The 22,981-nt window shown below is 48.9% G+C and overlaps 2 protein-coding genes across 20 annotated transcripts in view; one reads left to right on the top strand and one right to left on the bottom strand.

Annotated features, from left to right (window-relative positions):
• Nucleotides 1–11,165, top strand: part of KCNJ5 (potassium inwardly rectifying channel subfamily J member 5) — an 81,811-nt gene extending 70,646 nt beyond the window's left edge. The window contains exon 5 of one of the 3 annotated variants that reach the window (XR_002465512.3): nucleotides 444–516. Coding sequence is in view for 1 of the 3 variants with exons in the window: in XM_021531100.4 (XP_021386775.1) it covers nucleotides 444–565 (122 nt within the window). In the remaining 2 variants the exon portion in view is untranslated. Of the gene's footprint in view, nucleotides 1–443 lie in introns of all 3 variants that reach the window. The other 2 variants (XM_021531100.4, XM_021531101.3) reach the window with 2 other exon arrangements.
• The window catches only part of ARHGAP32 (Rho GTPase activating protein 32), a 236,312-nt gene that overhangs the window by 6,465 nt on the left and 206,866 nt on the right, over nucleotides 1–22,981 (bottom strand). For all 17 annotated transcript variants that reach the window (XM_085560079.1, XM_085560081.1, XM_085560069.1 and 14 more), the window contains 10 exons: nucleotides 15,154–15,256; nucleotides 12,241–12,385; nucleotides 11,568–11,650; nucleotides 9,318–9,425; nucleotides 7,929–8,074; nucleotides 5,831–6,032; nucleotides 4,922–5,067; nucleotides 3,936–4,010; nucleotides 2,511–3,362; nucleotides 997–1,871 (listed from right to left, as the gene is read on the bottom strand). In XM_085560079.1, coding sequence (XP_085416205.1) covers nucleotides 997–1,871; nucleotides 2,511–3,362; nucleotides 3,936–4,010; nucleotides 4,922–5,067; nucleotides 5,831–6,032; nucleotides 7,929–8,074; nucleotides 9,318–9,425; nucleotides 11,568–11,650; nucleotides 12,241–12,385; nucleotides 15,154–15,256 — 2,735 coding nt within the window. The remainder of the gene's footprint in view (nucleotides 1–996; nucleotides 1,872–2,510; nucleotides 3,363–3,935; nucleotides 4,011–4,921; nucleotides 5,068–5,830; nucleotides 6,033–7,928; nucleotides 8,075–9,317; nucleotides 9,426–11,567; nucleotides 11,651–12,240; nucleotides 12,386–15,153; nucleotides 15,257–22,981) is intronic.

Here is a 22,981-nt window from a genome sequence, read left to right as displayed (position 1 = left end):
TTGTATGGATCAACTCCTTCCCAGCATATCTGTGCCTGGTTTCTTTTTGCTGGGGAATGACAGATGTGTAGGTTCCCTCTCTCAGCATGGGCAGGCATGATGCCACTGGCAGCTTTTGGGACCCATCACAACTTGTGTGTTCTGCAAATGCCAAACCAGAGGAAGGAGAGAAGGTGGCTGTCTCCTCACACGGCACCCTCAGTGTTTTGTTAGGTGATCTGCTTTAAATGTCTGATGTTAATGAAAATGTTCCTGGATTTAACCTCCTCAGGCCCCAGTGAACAGATCAGGAACTGCAGGAAAGTAGAAATTCCTGCCTTAAATGTAGCTGTGGGGCTTAGGATGGGCTGCAGACAGGAATGTTTCATGGACTGGGGGGGTTTGGATTTCTGATGGAAATGTTTCAATCCTGTACAAGCAATCTGACCTGTTTTGTTTAACAGAATCACAGAGTTTGGAAAAGACCTCTGAGACCATCGAGTCCTACCCAAGACCAATCACCCCCTTGCCACCAGCCCAGAGCACTAAGTGCCATGACCACTTGCTCCTTGGACACCTCCAGTGATTGGGACTCTACCAGCTCCTGGGGCATCCCCTTTCAGCACCTCATCACCCTTTCTGTGAAGAAATTCTTCCTGTTGTCCAACCTAAACCTCTCCTGGTGCAGTTTAAGACTGTATCTTCTCATCTTGCCACTGACTGAACAAGAGCCTAACCAAGATGCTGGAAGAGGACCTTGTGAGAAGATGCAAAAATTCTTTCTGAGCATTCTGAACTATCAACCCCTCTGTTAGCGACCCCTGCAGGTGCTTTTTCCTTAAAACCAAGGAGAGTGGGTATTCTGGGATATTCCCTTAGGAAAGCAGCACAGGAGTTCCTGCAAGGCTGTGTCTGTGTTATACCCACAACACTCCTGGTTTCCTGCGAACCCCTCCCCACTGCCATTTGGATTTGGTCCCCAGCGCTCAGAGGAGCTGTGCAGGGAGCAGCACGTACCTGCCCGGAGCTGCTGGGTGCTTTGGCCGCTGGCACCTGTCCCACGGCTGCCTGGTGCTCCTGTCTCTGTGCCGGGGCTGCGGCCGCGCGCGGCGCAGGCGGGACGGCGGCGTCTGCCTGGGGGGCGGCCCCGGGCGGGGCACGGGGCTCGGCTGCCGCGCTCGGGAGGGTGCTCAGGTACGGCACCGCGGCCGGGGCGCCCTTGTCCCCAGCGGCACCCACGGAGGGAGACTGCAGCTTGTCCTCGGCCGTGCAGGGAGCGTGCAGCTTGTCCCCAGCCAGGCCCGCGCGCAGGTGGGGCTGCTCCACAACCAGCTCCGTGCCGCACAGCTCCCGCTCCGGCAGCGTCCCGGGGCCGTGGAGGGCCGCGTGCTCCCAGTCCCCTACGTGGGCAGGGAAGGGCTCCTTGTTCCCCACTCTGCTGAGGTGGAAGCTGGACTGCTCCTGCTCTGCATCCCTGCTGCCAGGCGTGTCCCCGGGCAAGCCCGTGTCGAGAGGCGGGGGCTCTTGGCCTCCAGGTGCGCCGGGCGGGTGGTTCTGCTCCCCAGCCGTGCCTTGGCAGTCCTGCTCTAAAGGTGCCCCGGGCTGGAAGTGCAGGCGGTTCTCGGGCAGAGCAGTGAACAGGTGCAGCTTGTCGGGAGCGCCCGCAGAGAGATGGAGCTTTTCTAGAGCTGTGCCAGCTTCAGCCTCTCCATAATTTGTGCTTTCAGCATGAGCATCTCCTGGCCTTTTGTGGGACTGGGCGGATGCTTGCTGTGCGGACTCGGCTAACGCTAGGGCCAGCATGCGCGCTGCGTTTTTCGGAGGAGGAGGAGGGATAAGAGACACAGAACTGACGGGAACAGGATCCTGGGGGGAGTCGAGGGCAACTGCTCCTAATGGGGGGAAAATTGAGAGAGAGAGTGATTTTATGTTACCCAATAAGGAGAGTGACCTTAACGACTATTATAAAAAAATAGAAGCTCTCCACACTTTCACAGTGGCAGTTCCTTCTGATGTGAAACACTTTTGTCTCACAGGCAAACACTGCTTGACAGCACAGCAGTTCATGACAAAGAGGAAAAAACCCAAGAGATTGTCTAAAGGCTCCTCTTGCATTTCTAGAGGTAGGAAGGAGGTAGCAGAGAATGAGATACCCTTACACAATTTTGATCATAAGATTTTAGGCAGAAAGGTCCCTTCTTCGAGTGTTGGCAGATTTTTAATTTAAAAAAGGAAAAGTCTTAGATGGTCTATTGGTTGAAATGACTGAGAAGGACATGCTATAGATTTTCATGTGTGAGAGGATGGGGAAAAAAAAAGCGGAATATAAAGCATTATGGAAATTATCCAAGATTTGTGTGATGTAGGGAGAAGGCAGAGGTTAAGACTTTACTGATCTGCACAGCCCTGTAAGACACTCGTGACCAGAACTGACGGGCAATCCCCTCTCCTAAAGGCACGCAGAGGAGGACGGTTCTGAGAGCAGGTCCCCTTTGGAACTTAAAGAAAGAATGGAGGAAAATGCACTGTACCTGGCTGGGTGTGTCCACTGGGTACAGTCTTATTCTGACTGCTTGGCATGGCTCTCTCCCCTTCTTCTGGCAACTCTGCTTTGCAAGCAGCCACTAGCTGGGGATGCTGCAGCTCTTGGTGGGCTCCTTCCCCTGTTCCTGTTTCACTGTTTTTCAGGGGCAAGGACATCTGGGTTGGGGACCTGTTTGTGATCTCAGTGATGCCAATCTCTTTGCTCCAGCTGGAAGCAGAGGAGTTCCTGGATGTGGTGGGCACTCCTCCCATGGCCTCTGGCACACGGCTGGGTAACACAAAGGAGGTGGGTTCTGTGCTCAGTGGTGGAGATTTGATGGGCTTTCGGGCTGTCTTGGGCGAGAAGCTGAGGGGTTTGCAGGCCTGCTCTTCCGTGGGACTCAGCTCCAGCGTAAAGAAGGGACTCATCTTCTCCTGGAAAGGGGACACTGGCTCAGAACTGGTGGCACTGCCTGGGGTCTGGGACTGGCTGCCTGATTCTAAATCCTTCTTGAGCAGGCTTGGCTTCTCCTTATTGATATCAATGGCCTCCAGCAGGGAGGTGCTGCTGTCCAGGCACTCAGACTCTGCCTGAGGGGGGCTGCACTGGAAGGACATGGGGTCGAAGTCCAGGCTGGCCATGCCGATGTCCGGCGGGCTGAGGTCCACGTCCTCCGAGGAGCGCGGAGAGATGAGGGCAGGGACATGGATGAGCCCCTCGTCCCTGTCACTGTCGTCATGGGGGAGGTTGTCGTAGGAGTTGCAGCGGTTCATGTTTCCCAGGAGCTCCCCGTTGAAGGACGCAGAGAGGGCATCGCTGCTGGACCTGGGCCTCCTGGGCCGGAACAGTTTGGATTCACCTGGAAGTGAGGAGACACTGTGGGTCAGTGCCAAGACCTCCTGTGCAGGAGGCCAGGCCCAGTCATGGGGGGCAGTTAGAGCAGTCCCAAGGCAGCGAGAAGCTCCCCTGCTGATCTCTGCACACAAAGTAACATCGTTGGCAGCGACTGCTTATTCCATTTGCTTAAACTGTGTTACAGCATTTGCCAGGCATGATTTAGTGTGAAACTAAGCTGTGTGCACAAGCAAAGACACTTTAAATGTGCTGAAGGCCTTTCTCAGAGAGCGCTTTCCTTCACAATCCTGTCCTGTCAACCTTGAAATAGCAAGGGGAGGAGCCAAGGAATGAAGATAAGCAGCGCCAGCTACACCAGAGCAAGAGGTTTGCCTTTTTTAACCTTAAAAGCAGGAAAAGCCATGAACAGCATTTCTGTCAGCCCCATCTGTGCTGAGAGCAGAAAGCTGCTTCATCAGTTAGCAAGTTCAGCTTCCCCTGGAGGGGTGGAAAACCTGCCCTGTTGAGTTATCTACAGCCAGAGATGTCAAGTGCCTCCCTTAATGCCCTTGGAAGTGCAGGTAGGGTTTTGCCTTACCATCCACGGCATGCAGGGAGGTGAGGGACTCCTCACTCTTGGCCGAGCGGAGCGTCCCGCTGTCTCCTCGTCCTCCTGAGGGAAGGAACCACACAGGGAAAGGGGTTTACATTTAGCTGGATAATGGCGGCAGAAAAAACGCAAATGCATTTCTAACACCAACGTCACTGTCCTTAAAATTATTTTTGTTTTGAATGTGGGTTTCTGATTCTCATTTTACTTGGAAATGGTAATTGACCCAAGTGATGACTGCTGCAGGTGACAGGCTGGGAAACAATTCCCCACAAGCAAAGCCCCTCAAAAAGAGGGAAGGAAAGAACATTTACACACCCTGTTCTATGGGCCCTAAACAAGTATAATTTCAGACTCTAAGGAAACAGTCATGAAGGGCATCAAATAGAGTGTGAAGACTGTGAAGGTAAGAATTTAAAGGCTGACCTGGGAGATGAAGGATAAAAGTTCTTCCAGGCTCCTATTTTGGGATTTGTGATGTGTTTTACTGCAAAAACACTTTATTGCTATTTTTAAGTTTGGAAAGAGACAAAAAATTATATATGGACAAGGATGAGAATCCCACCTACATATCCTGGCTGTGGCTGCAAAGGCTTTTTGCCTGCCTTCTCTGGGTACTCTGGTACAGCTTTTGGAAGGAATGTGTTTGTGAGAAGGTGCCTTTCCCTTGTATCATCTTCTGAGAGCAGCAAGGGAAACCAGAACTGTAATTTCATTTCATAATGAGAGTGTCAGAAGGAATTATCGTGTGACTTCTGATAACAGCAGCCACATGTTATCTTTCCAAAGCTGTTCCAAGCAAAGCACAGAGGTGTGAGCCCCGTCAGGCTCCAGAGCTGCCTGAGTGAGAGCCACTGGGAAAGAAGAGCTACTGGAGGTGTCATGCATGGCTTGGACGCTAGAAGGAGATAAAAACCCACTGGAAACATCACTCTGCACTGCTGACAACCGCGGGCTTTGGAAGGGGGCCTCACCTGCCAGGGCTATGGCTTTCATTTCCGAGGGCTCGCTGGGGTTGCGCTGCAGTTTACGCTTGGACACGGAGGAGGATTTTCCCAGGTTGAAGAAGGAACGCCAGCTCCCCACTGGAGACTTCTTCATCTTGCTGGGAGGCCTTTTCCTGGGGAGAGAAAATGGAACACATGGATGGAGGTGGGGCTGCAGCTCAATCCTGGCTGCTTGTTATCAGCACTCTCTGCTTTCTGCTCAGAAGCTCCTGGTTTCTGCTTGGAACCTCCCTCTTTTCCACAGCTGAGGATGTTTTCATTCTCCCAGCTCAGCCCTAAAGTCTTGCTGTGTAAATTCTTCCAACCCCCATAAAGCAGCTGCAGTGCAGGTGAGGAAAAGCTCTTCCTTGTCCAGTCCAGCAGCCAAGGGATGGATTTTCTGGAAGAAGCCCCAGCTCTCTGGCAAGCTGGACAGCCATAAAGGTGTTCAAAAGCATCTCTAACTCCTGCTATAAAACCACTTTAGTCTCCTCCACTGCTGTATTTAATTTCCTGTGTCCTCAAGCCTGTCCAACTGCTCCACTTCAAGGGAACCTGGATTTGTGACAGGTACTTAGTCCTGGAAAACCCCAACATCTGCAGGTGTTCACCCTGTTTACATTTCTGTGTGTGACTGGTCCAAGCATCTTTGCATCACAGACAACATGGATTTATATATTAAATGATATCCCTGGTGAAAACAACCAGGAGTGGAGCACAAATTATTTGGCTAAACCAAGACCACTGAAGGGCTGAATCCTCCCAGAGTCCAAAGCAGGTGGAAAATGAGCTACAATATTTACATATATAACAAGTCTCAAGTTAATATAAGCAAATTCCTGCTGTATTCAAAATAACATAGCTATGACACATGCTGGAAAGGAAACCTGTCTCTACCTTTCAGATGGGAAGTCAATGACTGTGTGGAATTTCCCCTGCAAAGCTGCTGGGCCTTCTCCCACTTCGATGTACTTGCTGTCTGCCATGATGGGAGAGTTGATCTGGGCCTGTGTCCGTGCCTGAGCCTCCTCCAGCGTGAGCAGCTTTGTGGAGGGGGAGGACACCAGCAGAGACTTGGGCCGGGATAAAGAGCTGTGCCCTGCAAGGGAAAACCACAGGCAACAAGGAAAGTCAGCAAACAGCAGTGCAGAGATCAAAGCTCAGCTCTGTGTGTCTAGGGAGGTGCTGTGTTTTTCTGAATCTGTTATCCCAACCATTGAAAGATGTGGGCAAAATGTGGTCACAATGTCACAGGTATGTTGATGACTAAAAGAATAATGGCTTAAAAACAGAGGCAAACAGGTAGGATTGAAACCTTTGTGGCACACTTTCTTTCATCTGTATGCAAGACCCTGTAAAGAAAATGATTTTTTTCCTTTGTATAAAGCCTGTCTGGGTCATTCCCAAATTTCACCTCTCGGTGTAGCAGGAAATGCCATATGTGACTGAAGCTGCTATAAACCAAATGTACCTGGACACAGCAAACAGAATCTGCTGTGTGGCCTGCCCATGTCCTTCAGAGCTTGTGCCTCGTGATGGATGTGCAAAATCTGAAAGTAGCTGCTGCTGCCTCCTGCTGCTGACAGCTCCAGTGGAGAGATTACAGGGACCCTGTTGTAGGAGCAGCTGTCCTGTGTCTGCCATTGCCTCTTGTACAGGTGTTTCTAGGGTTATTCCCAGGTGAGTTCAGGGCTTTGGGGGAGATGTGCCAGTGCAGGACATCCTGCTTGGTCCAATTCCATGGCTGTCCCTGGAGCAGCACAGCTCTGTGTGAAGGATGCAGAGTCTGGGGGGTGTGGGAGCTGTAAATGTTGTCCTGGGTGAAGTTTGGGTTGAAACAGGTTTGGCAGCACCACTTCCCCCTCTCATAGGTGCAGGAGCTGTGCTCACATCCAGAGGCTCCCAGGAAGCCTGGAATGCAGAATTCCTGCACTTAGCCAACCCAACAGCCTGACCCTCCTCCCTTGCTAAGTCTGTGCCAAAGCCACTGAATGCAAATGACCAAGTCATTAAACTATTAGCCAAATTTACATGGGCCATTCTAAGCCTGGATAATCATCTGGCTGAGATTCTGAGCATGCTTATCTTCCTTCCCCTGGCAGAGTCAGCCTGCTGGGAGCTGCTGCTCAGCCAAGCTAACCTCTGGCTTCCATGGACTGCCCTACAGCAGGAGAAAAAGCTGCCAGATCAACTCTGCCAGCCTAAGCAGAGGTAAGGTTTGTTTAAAAGAAGGGAGCAGCAAATACAGTGGAAACCCAGCTCTTTGCAGTCCCCAGATGGTGGTAACTGCAGTAGCTGTGCATGTTCCAGGCAGAGGCAGGTTATCAAGACAGATGGTGCAGCCTTAATGCTGCTTAGGAGCAGAACAGCTTGTGGCAGCCACACTAACACAGAATAAACTTTCCTCCTGGTGCAACTCTGTTCCTTCTCAATGGAACAGATATATGGTCTCAGTTACTCAAGGGAATTTGTAGGCTCCAAGGCTGGATGACATTCCAGGTGCTCCAGGTTCATTCCTCATCCTAAAACAGCCAGCTTGAGCAAGAGCAAGATTTAAGTTTCTTAGCCTCAACATTACTGAAGAGAGACTGATTAACACCAGCTTGTTCCTATTTGTGTTCCAAGGTATGGATGAGGGCAGACAGACTTAGCTCCAATGGGTAAGTATGCAGGAGCACCAGTAAAGATGGTTTTTAAAAGGAGAAAGAGCAGGAGAGACAAAGATTTAAGTGATTCCTTGCAATTTCTCAGTGGTGGGATGTAAAGGTAGAAGCCAAACATTCATCTCTGCATTCCTGTGGGGCACCCTTGGCTTCTAAGAAAGGTCCTGACAGCAATTTCTAAAACCAGGCCATCTCTGTCTGGATTCTGCCATCCCAAGCCAGAAATGTGCCCTCTAGGTTAAAATAAGAACCATTTCCATGCCCAGAGGAGGCTCAGGCAGGCACGGAGTGCTGCTGCTCCTGCCTGAGTGAAGCAAGGCCAGAGGACACACCTGCCCCGTCGCGGATGACGGAGCTGAGCTTGGAGCTGAAGAGCACATCCACGTGGTTCAGGATGAACTCCACCACCACCGACTGGATCCGCACCTCCATGAAGGCGGCCGTGCCGCTGAAGCAGGCGGACTCGATCTGCTTGGACCTGCAAAGGGACACGGGAGAGGGAAGAGGCTCCTGCTGGGCGAGGCCTGGGCACCTGTGGGGCTGCAGGGCCTGGGGCTCGGGCAGAAAGGGCTGCAGGGTGGTTCTGGGGTTAAATCTCGGCAATGCTCACAAATGATCACTGACTGTGGGAATTTATGGACAAACTTCAGGTCCAGGTTCAAGCATTACTGACCAGGCAAGAGGAACACTGGGCTGGGAGGAAAAGGGAGCGTGGGACAGGTCTGAATTGAGGTTAATACACTGAACATCCAAAATCAAGAGCTTTTTGTTAACTCATCTCCATGACTGCCACGGTTTAAGGCAGTGTTGTACAAAGCTGCTGTGGCCTCTGAGATTTTCCCTCAAGCAGGGAGCATCTCCACCTGATCCTTCTGAATGAATGCCCCAGGACTCACCAAAGCAAACTCAAACACGAGGTCACTCCACTGCCTGTGGGAGAACTGCCAGAAAGAAGAGCCCACCTGCAGGAACTGGGAGTCTCCAAGGGCAGACTGGACAGGGCTTGGAGTAACCTGGGGAAGGTGTCCCTGCCCTTGGCAGAGGGTGGCATTGGATGACCTTTAATATTTCTCCCAACCCAAACCCTTCTGGGATTCCATGATGAACTGCACACTCAGATTTCTCAGGTTGGTAACGACAGGAAGTCAGAAATCAGTACAATAAAGGTTAGGGGGATAATATTTTTTTTCTTTTAAAGCAAATTTTTAAAGTTATACCATTAATTTTAAAGTGCCCTATCATCCAGATTCAAAAGAGATTTATCCAAGTTAACTTCTGTAAGTTTGAATTCTTGCAGCCAGAAGTTGTCAAATTAGACTCTAGAGATTTATGCAGTGGGAAATCAGTGATGCCACTGTAGAAATTCTCCTGGATGATCAAGGACACATCAGTTTCATCTAACCAGGAGAGGAGAAATTACCCTCTAAAAGAGGGTTCAGGGAATTCTTCCTTGTCACTACTGACAGAACTGCAGCCAGTGGAACTGTGTTGTGTGAGACAAGATAATACAGGGGCTGTTTTACATCACTCATCAGAAACTTGCCAGCTGATCTTAAATCCTGCTTAGAGCAATTCCCCATATATTACAGGAGGAGAAGAGCACATTGGGTCAAGAGAGGAAGAGCTCTTTCCAGCTGCTGAAAGCTGGGATTTTCTGGACTATCTGTTGTTTATGAATGTAAACATTTCTTTTGTATTGAAATGGGAAAAGCCCAGAGTACCTGAGGAGGTTTGGAGCCCAGACGATGGCCAAGTTCTTGGTGTGCATATTTGTGATGGAGCAATAATCAGCCAGACGAGCCAAGTGTCTCATTAGGAACTCCAGTGTCCTGGAAAACAGCAGAGAGGCAAATGTTGAGCACCACTGAGCAAAGCCAGGCCAAGATCCAAAGCACAAACCCAGCACATTATTTCCTTTTGGTTTGACAGCTCCCAGAAAGGAATGCTGAACTCTTTCCCCTCATCCCCACGGTAGACCTGGCTTTGGCAATACTAACACAGGATGCACTGAGGGGAGGCTCTCCTGACTGGTCCAGGCTCAAGAAAATGACAGATTCAGGAAAAACCCTCTGTAGGTGTGTGACAGCGATGAGGGGCTGCTCAGGGATGTGTGGGGAAGGATGTGGAATGCTAATCCCGGGATGGGGGGAGTATTGATTTACACACTCCAGAATACTGAAAATACTGGCAGCAGGCTTCTCAGAGGTGGGTAAGGCAGATGGAAGGTTAAACGTCAGAGGCTTCTGTTCACATTAAAAAAAGGTGGCATTAAATATTAATATTAAAAAATATTAAGCACTGTTGTATTTAATACATGCTAGGTAGGAGGGAGCAGGAGGTGGCAGTGAAAATGCTGCTGTACCTTCCTGGTGCTCCTGGCTTGTGTCTGTCTCACAGCCTATTCTTTTTTGGGGGGAAGCAAGATAGAGCAGAGAGGGTGTTTTGGGGCTCAAAATTCCACAAATAGACAAGATTGGAAGTGAAGAAAATGGCTTTGTCTGGAAACCAAACAGACACCTCCTGCCTGCAACTTCTCATCACTGAGCAGCAGAAAAATAAAGTGTTTTTTCCTTTTTTCAAGCAAACCCCAGGAAAGAAGAGCAGCACCCTGTGACCTACAGCAGTCCTGCTGTTGGCTGTGCCCCCTCTCTGGGACTCACGTGCTGCTGGTACCAGAACTCAGTTTAACCAGCCCCATAAGGTAAAAATCATTTCAGGGAAAAGGTGAACAGAAAAGAAAGAGATCAGTTTATTTCTGAAAGGGCCACACCTCCTCAATTAACATCAATATTGCAGTTAGTTACTACAAGCAGCAGCTGTTGCACCAACTAGCCAACCTTATTTGAAGAGCAAGTAACACAGTTGTAGTTTATAACACATCAATTAATTTTTATAATTAGTTATTTATACCACTCATTGCAGCATTGCAATTGTCCAGCTAATCGCCACACATCACAGTAACTGAAACGGAAACATTTATAGGCAGGAATGACTATAAATAGTTATCCACACCTCTTCTCATGTGTTACACCTGACCCCTTAGACCAGAATTCTGACTTTACCTGCAGATTAACATACATTACCATAATCAATTGCGATTGTAATAAAGTATTCTAATTAGTATGAATAGCCAAATACTGCCTGCATTCACCCCAAATGGTCACCTGAACAACTGGGACACATCAATTAAAATAATTACTTATCTGTAAATAACTTCCACCATATACTGTCATTAGCTATTTCTACCAATTACAATTCACAATTAGTGAATGTTTCTTACCATGCATCACTAGTTATTAATATTAAAGTCTCATTAAGATATAGTTTTCTATATAGTTATTAAAGCAAACCACCAATACCAATTTGTCCAATACCTTTTCACCATACCCTGCCATAATTTTTAATACTAAAGACATAAAATGTTGTTGTTCTTAGTCAAGACTCATTATCATATAGCATGAGTTCTTATTACTACTAATTAGCTTGAATATAGTATTTTAATTGGTGATTTTTAAACTTCATATTATGCTACTCTAATACATTACAATAATATAATTAATGGCATCAGTTATTCTCAGAGCATTTTTGTTATTTGTTTGTTACTATTATTGCAGGGAGGGGCAGACTGGAGACAAAATACAATTCACCAAGTCTGGCTGAAGGTCTGAGCAATTTTTTGGCTATATTTCAATTTTTTTTTTAAAGTGCTTTTAGCACTGGTATTGTGCCCCCCCCAATCAAACTGCTTCCTTACTCTGACATAACAAGCTCCTATTCCCCTCCTAGATGGAGTTTCCAAGGATGTGAAGATCATGTTTAGTGTACAGTGTTTGGTAAGGAGCTAATTAAAATACAAACCAAATTTCTACAGCCATTTCAATATGTAGAGGGAGGCACAGTGTGCCTGTCCTGAGAGGGAAACTGGAATTCCTCTCACAAAATGCCCACAACACCCCAAAGGCTGCACTCACCTGTAGTGGGGAGGGGGCAGCTGCTGGATCACATCGTGGATCTTAACCAGCCTTTCCTCATCTGTAGCAGCAGAAACAGCATCCTAGAATGAGGCAGGAAAGGGTTTAGCTGCAAATAAACCCGCAACATGCCAGCCTTGCCAGTGAGTGGGTTTTGTTGCTCTTCTCCCCTTTGGGTAAGGGGGTCTGTCTTGAGGACAGAGCAGTATATGGGTCGTGTAAGGAAGGGCAAGTAAGCCATGATCTGGGGCATGTAAATAGCACAGAGAATTCCCGCAGAAGACATTTGGCTCAGAGCAGCATTTGCTTCCAGTCCCGTTCCTGGGAAATGGCAAACGAGAAGGGAATTCCTGCAAAGCATGGCAAATGTGCCAGGGCCTTCTGCTGTGGCCCCACAAGTGGACACAGGGGACAAAGGCAGCTCTGAGTGACCTAAAGGGGACACAGAAAAGGCCCCTCAGACCCCAGGGCACTGCCAGCCCCTTCTGGAATGGCAGGGTGAAATCGGGAGTGTGGGCAGCACAGTGTCAGGCTGTGAATTTTCGTGACACACCCAACTGAGGCAGAGCAGAGAGGGAAGTGTGTGGAAGGCAGGTCCAGCTTCCAGGATTTCTCTGCTCTACCAGCTGACAGCCACTGAAGGGGGAAGTGCCCACATTTGCCTCGCACTCACTGAGAACTTCTCGTAGAGCTGGTAGGTGAGCAGGGGGTTGGGGAGCTCTCGGAAGTACAGCTTGCACAGGGAGCCCACACAGTGGATGTCCTGGATGTAAATGTCCTTGGTCAGGTCGGGAATCTGCTCGGAGTCAAACTCGTGGCTGGCAATGAGAACAGAGAAATGGGTAAAGGGCTTTGAGGAGGAGGAATGAAATCAAACCCAGCACAAAATTACAGCAAGGCTTTCCTGATTTACAGGAAAAAATAAACACTTAGTCACCAAAACCACATGACCCATGGCTGTGGGGCAGCCATTTGGGATATTTTTCAAAAAAGAGACTTTTCCTTTTTCTAATAAAGCATTTTCAGTTAATTTTATGACCAACTGGCTGCAATCCCTTTTGCTGCATCAGGGCTTTTTGCAAAGTCTCCAGAGAACATCTTCCAAGACCACAAGTTAAACTCCCAAGGGCTGTGACTGGGATTGCCCATAGCAACCATGAAAGCTGCTGTCCCTCTGCATTTCAAAGGCCTGGAAATGGCAATGATAAAGTCCTGCCAGCAGCACTTCCATCAGCAGCACATGGAAACCAGTGAGTGCAGAATTCCTGGGGGATGAGCTGGTGAGCTGCCGCTGCTACAGGGAGAAGACAGCCAGGAACCACATGAAGAAAACCCCATAGCACTCCCTTGGTTTCCAGAGAGAGACAAAATCCCAATCACCAATGTTTATGAAATAAAAGCTGAGCTCAGAAGGCCAAGGGCTGGCTTGCTGCTGGAATATATGCTGGGAAATGCTGTTTCCAATTAGCAGAACACTCTAGGGGGATGAGAATTGTGAGCCAAGCCCTGGAGCTGGAGAACCTTGGGGTCCCTGCCACAGTCTTTAGGCTGCTCACAGCCATGGGGACTCATCCTGCCAGCACTGCAACCACAGTGAGTGGGCTGGGTGAGGTGGCCATCCCTGTCCCTGTCCTGTCCCCCACCCAAAGCTGGCAGGTTGTGCCCAGCGGGTCAAACAACCCCTGAGCTCACCCCGCCTGAGGAGCAGAACATGCCCAGGGCTTCAGGTGTGTTGGTAGCTGAGCCCTCCTGGAATCAGGGTGAGCTCCTTCCATCCCTGGACATGGACACAGCTCATGGGAAGCCTTTCACTCCCATCAGACAAGGGGCTGGAGAGGTCCCCACCTTCTCAGGGTGAACAGCCCATCCCTTCCTCACCCTGAGGACAGCAGAGGAAGAAAGGAAGGATTCTGTTTTCCACACCCCAGTGTCCAGCATGCACCACTTCCACAGGCATCGTCTGACTCACCCTTTGCTCATGTCTGGGACAGAAACTCAGCTCCTGCACTTCGCTCTGCAGAAAAGCCCAGGAAGGCATCAGCCCACCCCACACAAACACACTCAGCCCTGGCTCAAACTCCCTGCCCAAATCCTGCCCTACTCCAATGGTTTTTCTTAGGAATAAAGGTCACACTGTGTCAAATGTTCCCTTGCAGAAGTGAATATGGAGGAAAGAGAGGGATGCCTCACCACATCCAACCCTCCTCCTCTATGCACTGGCTGTTTCCAGAGTTACATGTTATTCCTTCTGACCCAAAGGAAGATTTTGTTAGGTGAAGAACAACTCCACAGCTTCTCAAAAAGAGCCAGGAAACCAGGATACAGTGATCAACACCCCAAATCAATGGTGGATGTGTGCCTACCCACCAAATAAAGACAGCTACTGCCCTACTGAAGAGCCAACATCTGTCCCATGGAAATCTCCCATGTGGAATAAATTCTCTAACCTTCTCTCCAACCAAAAAGTCCTTTAAATCCAGGAGATCCAGTTATTCTATGGGAAACCTAAGCACAGTGATTCATTTATAAGGATACTACAGCCCCAGCTTTGGAATGAGCCTAATGCCCTGTTTATACAGCTGGGAACTGCAGCAAGCCATATCTTATGTTCAACAAACACTCAGAATCTGTAGTGATTTACATGAACAGAACAGTGTCAGTAAGGTATGCCATGTTCTCCCTTTTGTCTTTGGAACATCTCAGAAACCTGGAAAACAGGCTGTCACTTCATTCTCTGCACTACAACAGGGAATGATGCCATTACAATTTTAGAAAACCATTTTTAAAGCACCTTTGATACACAAGGAAGGAGAAAATTGTCTTGGGAACACAAAAGGAAAACAATGGACTAGGACAGAGATTGGATGGATGGTCCAGCACACGTCAAAATGGGGAATAAAGGGATGTAACTGAAGCAATATTTTATTCAGTCACAGCTCCAGTCAGAGCCTTTAGATCCTGGATATCAAAATCTTGGGGCCAGATTTTTAAAATGGAACTTCCTGGGATAAGAAATGGGATTAATCTGAACCAGAACAAACCCATCCATCCAAGGGTCTGAACAGTCACTTTACCAGCTCAAACCTGCCCACTGAACAGCTGGTACAAAAAAGATACTCTGCCCATGGCAAATAGCCCTGTACTGCTTCTGCCAGGCCATGGTCCCAGGAGCAATGCTGGTGAGTCACATCCACTCAGCACATCAATGCTCCACAGCAGGACATTCTACACCAAACAACAGGAGGACAACAGCCTCATGAGAGAGGAAAGAAAATTTGCTGTGGTGGGAACAGCTCCTAACCAGAACACACTCCTGGCCCTTCCTTGTGCAGCACAGCAATGCCCCCTCACCAGACTCAGGCACACATCCTTTGCACATTCCCAATTAACTGCTGGTAAGCCAGGAGCCCAAGGCAGCAGGGAGAAACATCACCTGCTCCAAAGGGCTCCTGGAGAGAAGGAACAGAAATGAAACGTGACCGCACAGTGACACCAGGATCCTGATACTCCATCCTGCAGGATGAGTCTGCCAGAGGAAGCCCTGGTTGTGCCCTGCCCTGCCAGGGGCTCCCAGGCAGGCCCTTACCGGAGTTTCTGGATGTTGGAGGCGATCCCGGAGAGCCGGTATATCCCATCCACAATGCCGTGCTTCTCGATGAACTCCGTGCAGCTCTTGAGGACCTGGGGCACTGAACAACAACAGCCATGGTTAGAACAGACCTACTTCAGGCTGTGCTCCTGGCAGGTGCCATAAACTGCTCCCACCTGGGCCACGGCTTTCCTTCCTCCTTAGGAGAGAAAGCCTGTAGAAAATTTAACTTCAGGAGTTGATGGGGAAACTGGTCAGAGGTGTTCCTGCTTTAACAAGGGAACGCCAGAATATGAATCAGGTCAAAAAAAGCCAGTTCTGGTCAGAGACAGTGAAGGTCCCATGGCAACTCCCACAGGAAGTGTGCTGTAAAATCCCATTCCAGAAGAGCTGTAAAATGGAATAAACACTATCTTTCAAATCTATACAGGATTAACCTATCCTGCTTGGTTTAAGGAAATATAAACATCAGGGAGATGCTACTTTTGGAGACACAGACAGGAGAGCTTTTACAACTGATAATTTTATCCCAGAGCATGGCTGGATATGGAGAGCTCCACAGCATCCCACACTCACAGAAAGTGCAGACCGAGCAGGGCATGACAGAATGGAAAAATCAGCCCAAGGGATATAATTAGGTGTCAAGTTAATATTGCAGCCGCTTCACCACCCCATTCCTTCCAGCTGGCTTCCCAGGCTCATGCACATCCAGTGCTGGAGCTGTGTGTCCATCCATGTAAGCTTGAGGAGGAGCAAATCACTGGATTTACAAAAGGCACTAAAACCGTCCCAAACGCAGAGAGAAAACCAGGGTGGAGCTGCTGGAAAAAGCTGGCATCCCTGTGGATGGCCCTGCCAGCCAGGTTTTTGCAGCAGCTCCTGTGCTGACCCCAGTGTGTTCTTCAGATGCCAGTCTGATCAGTGTGACAGCCATGCCGAGCAGGTTATGTGGCAAATCCCCTGCACCGCAGCAAATGCCATCTGCCAGGCAGGCGGCTCCCAAGGGCTGCTGCACTTGGATGCTCCGAGCTCCCCATAGCCTGCACAAGGCTCCTTCTCCAGCCTGCAGCAAACCCTCACAGCTGGAGGAAAGGCTCATTTCAGATGGCTCCCTGGAAATCAGCAGGTGTATCCAGGGTAAGGGTATGTCTGCTGTACACTGGAGCCAGGGTGAAAGCTGTCAATCCTGCAGCACGTCAGACAGGCTCAGCAGGAGGAGATTAGACCCTGCGCCTGGGATGCTCCAAGGCACCTAGAGACAGCCAGAACCAAGCCAGCCAGGCTCCAGTGTTGCATTCCCAGGGATGTACAACAGCTCTCACCATTTTCCAGTCAGGCAGACTCTGAGGTGAGCAGAGCCCTTGTACATTAAGCCAAGAGCCTTGGGAAGCAAGTGCTGCTTTCTTGGGGAACAAAACCCAGTGGAGGTGAAGCCTTGTGCTACCTCAGCATCAGTGAGCTCCAAGAAGAACCACAGCTGATGGTTTCAGGAACCAACAGACACACCCTGAACCTGGGAAAGGCAACAGGTTCTCACTGAACACACAACCAGAGAATGCTGGGGACACGTCCATTAGTCACCCACAAGGACAGATCTGAGCAGAGCAGGTAGAACACTGGCCTGAAATTCTTGTTATGTCTCAAAAATATTTCTGGAGTACAACACTTAAGCCTTTATTCAAAAAGATTCAACACCTCTTGAAGGAGAAAGTTTGTAAGGCTGAAAATCAACAGGAAAAAAGCTCTATCCTACTCAAGCAGTAGCCAGAGAGGGCAGAAGCGTGCATTATACTGCACTACAGCACTGGGAGATGAGTGGGACCCAGTGTGACCTGTGCAGGGCAGCAGAGGTGGCACAGCTCCATCCTGTGCAGCAAAGGGCAAGGACAAGGCTCTGTGTGCTGACACAGCCAGTGGTGTTTGTCCCCTGTGGGAGAAGAACACTCCCAACTGCCCAACACACCTGAAGCAAGACCCCGTGGGATTTCCCTGCCTGTCTGTCCCACAACCACCCTTTACAATGGGTGTCAGACCTCACCAGTGACCTACACAGGGCTGAGCTCACATCAGCAGCATTTCCTGCATGCAGGAGTCCCAGAGGATTGGGCGAAGGACTTTTCCCAAGCTTGGAAGTGCTGTGGCAAGATCTGCTAAAGCTGCAAATCCCAAAGACCTTAATGATCCATACTGCAACCACAGGAAGGGTCCCCTGGAATCAGCAGAACCTGCTAAATAAGTAAATCAAGATGCAAATATATAAGCAGGCAAATAAATCAAGAAGTCAACACACCAAGAGGCAGATAAATAACCAGCACTCGCCCTGCCTGCCCCATTCCCAGCAGGAAATCTGGAGTGACAATGGAGCAGGGCAGGGGAGCCGAAGGGAAGGCAAGGCTGCAGCACCAGTGCTCTGCCTCAAGTTCTCTTTTGTCATGGAAGAGCCTGGACACAGTGAGAGTAATAAATATACCCTGAAAAGATCCCAGCAGGCTTGTTCCAAGCATCTCCTCATCTAGTTTCCAGGACAATCTGTTCTTTAAGCTAAATATACCATACCAGCACCACAGATATTTTGGGGGAGTTCTGCAGGGTTGGAGAAGGGACTCAAATTCAAGCAGGGCTAAAATTGTACCTGAGGGGCTTTTACTGGAATGGTGACTTCATTCTTCAGATTTCTGAACAAAGATGGCACCTGGCCATTGGGTGTGTATTTAACCTCCCTCTGCCCTTTGAATCCCCAGTCCTTTAATACCCATTTCAGAGATGTACATCCCCACATGGAAGAGATAGTGACTCTTCCCTCAGAAGGAAAAGGCAGGAGGACAGCACAAGCCAAGACTTAACTTTACAAATGTCAAGTGTGCCCACTGACACCTACAGCAGCTGCTGACACCACATTGTGACTTTTCCAGGTACCTGTGTCCATCTGCTGCAGAAATCCCTCGCTGCAGGTGAACTTCTCAGTTCAGGAACTGATATTGGCTTCTAGATCCCAAACCACAACCCAGATTTGAACCAGAGAGGTGCCTCAGCCTCATCCCAGCAGGGAACCAAAGGTGATTTCCTCCTACAGGATGCACCAGCAGCAACACTAAAGTTCTACTAATGGCAGCTAATTACTGTGGTTTCCTGCAATTTCAACAACCAGACTCAATGGCACACGTGGTTTGCATTAAAAGCCATAAAAGCCCACCTGGGTCAGCACCTGCTTCCTGGCAACACCCAGGAGCTTTGGGAAAGGCAGCAGGAGGCAGCAAGTGACACTCAGTGCTTTCCTGCAGCCCCATCCAGGGAACTGGGTCACAGAACCTCTGAGCCCAGAACTGGTGCCTGGGTTATCCAGCCAAGAACACAGCCCTTGTCAGTGCCACGTTCCCAGGCAAGTAACAAAAATCACTGATCCTCAGTGGGATTTTAGTCCTTTTCTGAGCCATGGGGTCTTCAGCCAGTGACTCCACAAATCCTCCCTGCAGTGCAGTCGCTGCCTCAGCTGCAGGCAGCTAAAATGCACTGCCAGGTGCTGCCTGGGAACACCCAGCCCTGCATGGACACTGTACACACCACCTCCCCTTCTAAAACAATCACCCCTCCCTCAGGTGATTCCAGGAGACAAAGTGCAAAGGGCTAGAAATGAGGATGCCTCATCAAAGGGACCCCCAGCACATTTCAGCATCACAGCAGCCAAAGGAATTAATTCAAGTCCTTCCAGAGCATCTCTCAGCTGGTTTGAAAGGTTTATTGCATCTCTGAGGGCTCGTTAACTGCTTAATTCTCTGCCATTAAGAGGAAGCAGAAGTTCTATGGTTTTCATTCTGAAAAACATTTTGATTCATCCTCACATGGGGCATATTTCCTTTCTTATAATCTTGTTGGGTGGGGTTTTTTTTTAATATTTTGTAATGTTCCCTCCCTGGGCTTTGGGAGGCTTGCTTGTGCTGTGTTTTATTTTATTTTCTTAGCACATTACTGGAACCAGAAGTGTTTGTTCAGCCTGGGGCATGAGGCCTCCCACCAAGCACCCCTCTGGCACTGGCATTTTCCCAAAATACAGCAGTGGGGTGCAGGTCCCACAGGCCAGGCCTTGGGGCTGGACAATGGCCCAGAGCATCTGGGCTGCTGCTCCTCACAGAATTCCACACATAGCAAACCCACAGGGGAGCTCAAGCTCCTGGAGAATGGAAAACAGACTGCCCCGAGCTCACGGAGGTGACAACCAGCATGCAGTGCCAGCAGACTTGGGACGCACATGGAAAATCCAGACCTGAGTAACAGAAGGTTAAAGGCTGCTTTGAGCCACCAGGACAGAAACTGGAACGAACAGCCATCAGATAAAAGGCAGGTGCAGAAGCTCAGCCCTGCCTGTCCAGGCTGCCTTTGGGAACAGCTGGGAAGGACAGGCAGGGGAAAGGCCAGCAGAGGACACACACCCAGCATAGCATAAAGGGTGCCACTGCAGCAGGCTGAGCCCCTTTCTTGGAATTCTGTGCCTGGCCAAGACTGACAGCTTCCAAATATCTGGAAGTAGCCACATAAATCCCAACTCCCTTGTCATTAATGAGGGATTATATAAAAACCTGAGAGGGAATATCCCCTCTTGAAGAAATACAGTTGCTTTTGCTCCAATAATTTCCTATTTTAACTTAATTTTAAAACCATTAAGGTTGGAAAAGACCTCTAAGATCATCAAGACCATTTTCCAAAAATCTGTCCAAATATTTCCTTAAAAAAAACAACCAGTAAAAACCCTGTAATATTTCAGCCTGTCACTTTCAAACTTCTCATTTCTGAAGCTCTTCCCTCCACCTTAGTTCCACAAAGGTGTGAAGCAGCAGAGGAGAGAGGTTAGGGATTTTCTCCTTACTGTTGCATGAGGAGCTCTCTATCACACAATACTGTACCTGCACATTCCATTCCACAGGCACACTGACCCCACCAGCCCCTGCACATTCAGAAAAACATCAAACTTTAAAAGACCCTCTTCTCAGGACTTTTGTCTCATTCCTAAATCTCTGTCCTCATGTTTGAACCACCAAGAGAAGTACAAGACTAACCAAACAGACACTTTCCTTCCTTTCCAAGATGCACAAGGCCACGTTGGATGGGGCTTGGAGCAACTTGGTCTAGTGGAAGGAGACTGGGTGTGATTTGAGGTCCCTTCCACCCCAAACCAGTCTGGGATTCCATGATTCTTCAGCTCCCTATCCCTCATTTCCAGGCTGTGAGCCACACTGACATTATCCCTGCTGGTGATGAGTTGTGTAAAGTCCAAGCTGCCCCAGCTCCTGGTCCCATGCACACAGTTCTGATCTGGAGTGGGACTTTTGCACCTGGGAGAGTGCGGCCACAGCCCATGAGCTGGATCCCGGACCCAGGCAGGGTTCTCAGAGGGAGCAGCACTGGACTCTGCTTCCTCAGCCTGGAATTCTTTTACGGCAGCTCAGCCAGCACTGTGGGAAGCAAAGTGCAAAGTTCAGGCCTGGGGCACAGCCATCCCCTTGGGCTGCACCAGGCAGGGCAGGTCGCCAGCCACGTCTGTCAGGTCCTGGCAGATCAGCAACATTCCCCTGGCTGTGCCAGGACAGCCTGGAATCTGAGGAGTGCTCCTTGCCCACTACCCATGTTGTACAGTCAATCCCTCTCCCAGGCTGCACCCACCCACTTCCCAGGGCTCAGGTTTAACTGTTTTTAATACAAATAGCACAGAATCATTAAGGCTGGAAAAGCCTCTAAGACTGAATCCAACTGCTCTCCCAGCACTGCTATGGCTGAACCATGTCCCCAAGAGCCACAACCCCACAGCTTTTAAATCCCTGGGCAGCCTGAGGAGTTCCAATGCTTGACTACAGTGATAGTTTTTCCTAATAACCAACAAGACACTACTAATACTCAGATTTGGCCAGTGTGCTGAAGCTTTTTTGTTTAGATTAATTACACTTCCTCCAATAAATTGGGGGGGGGGGGGGAAGTTTTCTGCATGCTAAGAGCAGAAGCAATTCCTGTCCTGTGACATTTTTCTTCATGTTTGTTCCCCCCACAGTTGTAGTGTTTCAAAATGCAAATTAATTTTCAACTCCTGGCTGTCGTCAGGGTCACTCAAGCACAAAGAATCCTCTCCTCAGTGCTGCAGGCAGGGCAAGGCAGAAGGGGAGAGACAAACTGGGTCTTTTTAAACAGCAAAGGCTTGTGTTTCCTGCCCAGCAACCCCAAGGATGTCCCCCCCAAACAAGGGATTCTCCACAGGGATCTCATGCACCCCTTTGTAATGCTGACCCCATACCAAATAATCTTGAGTTCCAGCAACTCGGAGGGCAGATAGTGAAGCAAAAACAGTGCCTGTTGTGGTTGGAAATTTGCCCAAAATAACTCAGAACTATTGGCCTTGAAACTACCAACTTGTGTCCAGTTAGTTTGTGCAGCAGAGGACACATCTGCAGCAAGGGGAGTTCTCTACTCTTCTCCAGTTTAGCCAACTGTTCCCTTTTTTCTCAGGCTCCTGGATCTGCCTTTGATATCACACAGAGACATTCACTGCGACATCCAGGGAGACTTCAGGCACCTAAAACTCTTTACAAAAGACAGCTCAACATCAGAAATGTTCAGATTCAGGACGCAAACCCCACCCAAGGAACACAATAAATACAGGGGGAACACACAGCTAAATTTTCTTAATTTCTACAGACATTTACAACTGGATGTCATGTGTCAACCTGTGCTGGCACTTGGATAAATACTGTTTGATATTTATATCCCACTCCTAATTTCCCAAGTACCTCCTGGGTATTAGGAATTTACCTTGTGGCACCTTGAGGGCAGATATGGGTTATTACTTTGATTGTACAAGCCTAGAGATGGAATGGGAGATAACAAACAAGCTCCCGAAGGCAAAAAATTTGTAGCAGGGACAGGTTTGAGCTCCCAGCTCAGGGTCAGAATCTGAGTGCAGCTGGGACCCTTGACTGCCCAAGGCCTTTGGAGATTGATTTTGAATTTAAAAATTACTATAAATCAGGAAACACTAAAGGAAACTAGTTTTGGCATGTTTGAGGATGCCTGGTTTCAATATACTGCCAATTAAATTTAAAAAATTACCTGGGAGCCCAGAGATTGTCAAGCTACAGATGTCCCACAGAATTCCTGCCCCAGAATGCAACTTAAAAACCTTTTCTCCCTCATTTACACGGTGTGTGCACAGAGCTGTGCACAACACTAACCCAAGTGCAAGTAAAAATGCTGAAACAGGCCAGTGTTTCTTCAGTGTGTGACAGAAAACAGTTTAGAGGTACGCAAATACTACTGAGCGAGGCAGAGCAGGAGGATTTCCAGTGTCCCCAGTTAGGTGGCCTTGTCAGAAACCAAGGAGATCCACCCCTAATTTGTGATCTGCAGCTCTATATATAAATTATCAGGCCCAGGGATCCAGGAGAGCATTACAGAAATCACTGGATGAGTAAGGATGCATTGTTTTTCCTGCTCGATGGAGAAGTTAGGATCCCCTTTTTAAAAACAAAGACCTGGAATAGGGTAGACAAGGTGAATCACCTCCAGATATCCCCATCTGCTTGGATAACACGCATAAAGGAAACAGAGACTTTAAGGGACTTGCCAAAGTCACACAAGAAATGTCTCTGCAGAAACGCAAACTGCAAACAAAAACTTCAGAATTCAGGGTTGTGTCCTAGTCACGAACTGCTTCAGGCATATAAATGCTTAAAAATAGAGACAGAAAACTGGGATTGCAGGATGCCAGAGCTGAACCTGCTTGGAGGTTTGAAACTTTTCAGTTCACATCCAAACTTGTCAGCTTGGATACTCTGAAAATACATAC

The sequence above is a fragment of the Lonchura striata genome, chromosome 24, assembly GCF_050655825.1.
Source record: "Lonchura striata isolate lonStrDom1 chromosome 24, ASM5065582v1, whole genome shotgun sequence".
In the NCBI taxonomy this organism is placed as follows: domain Eukaryota; kingdom Metazoa; phylum Chordata; class Aves; order Passeriformes; family Estrildidae; genus Lonchura; species Lonchura striata.
Note: the sequence above shows the minus strand (reverse complement) of the source record. Positions and strands in the feature narration are given on the sequence as shown.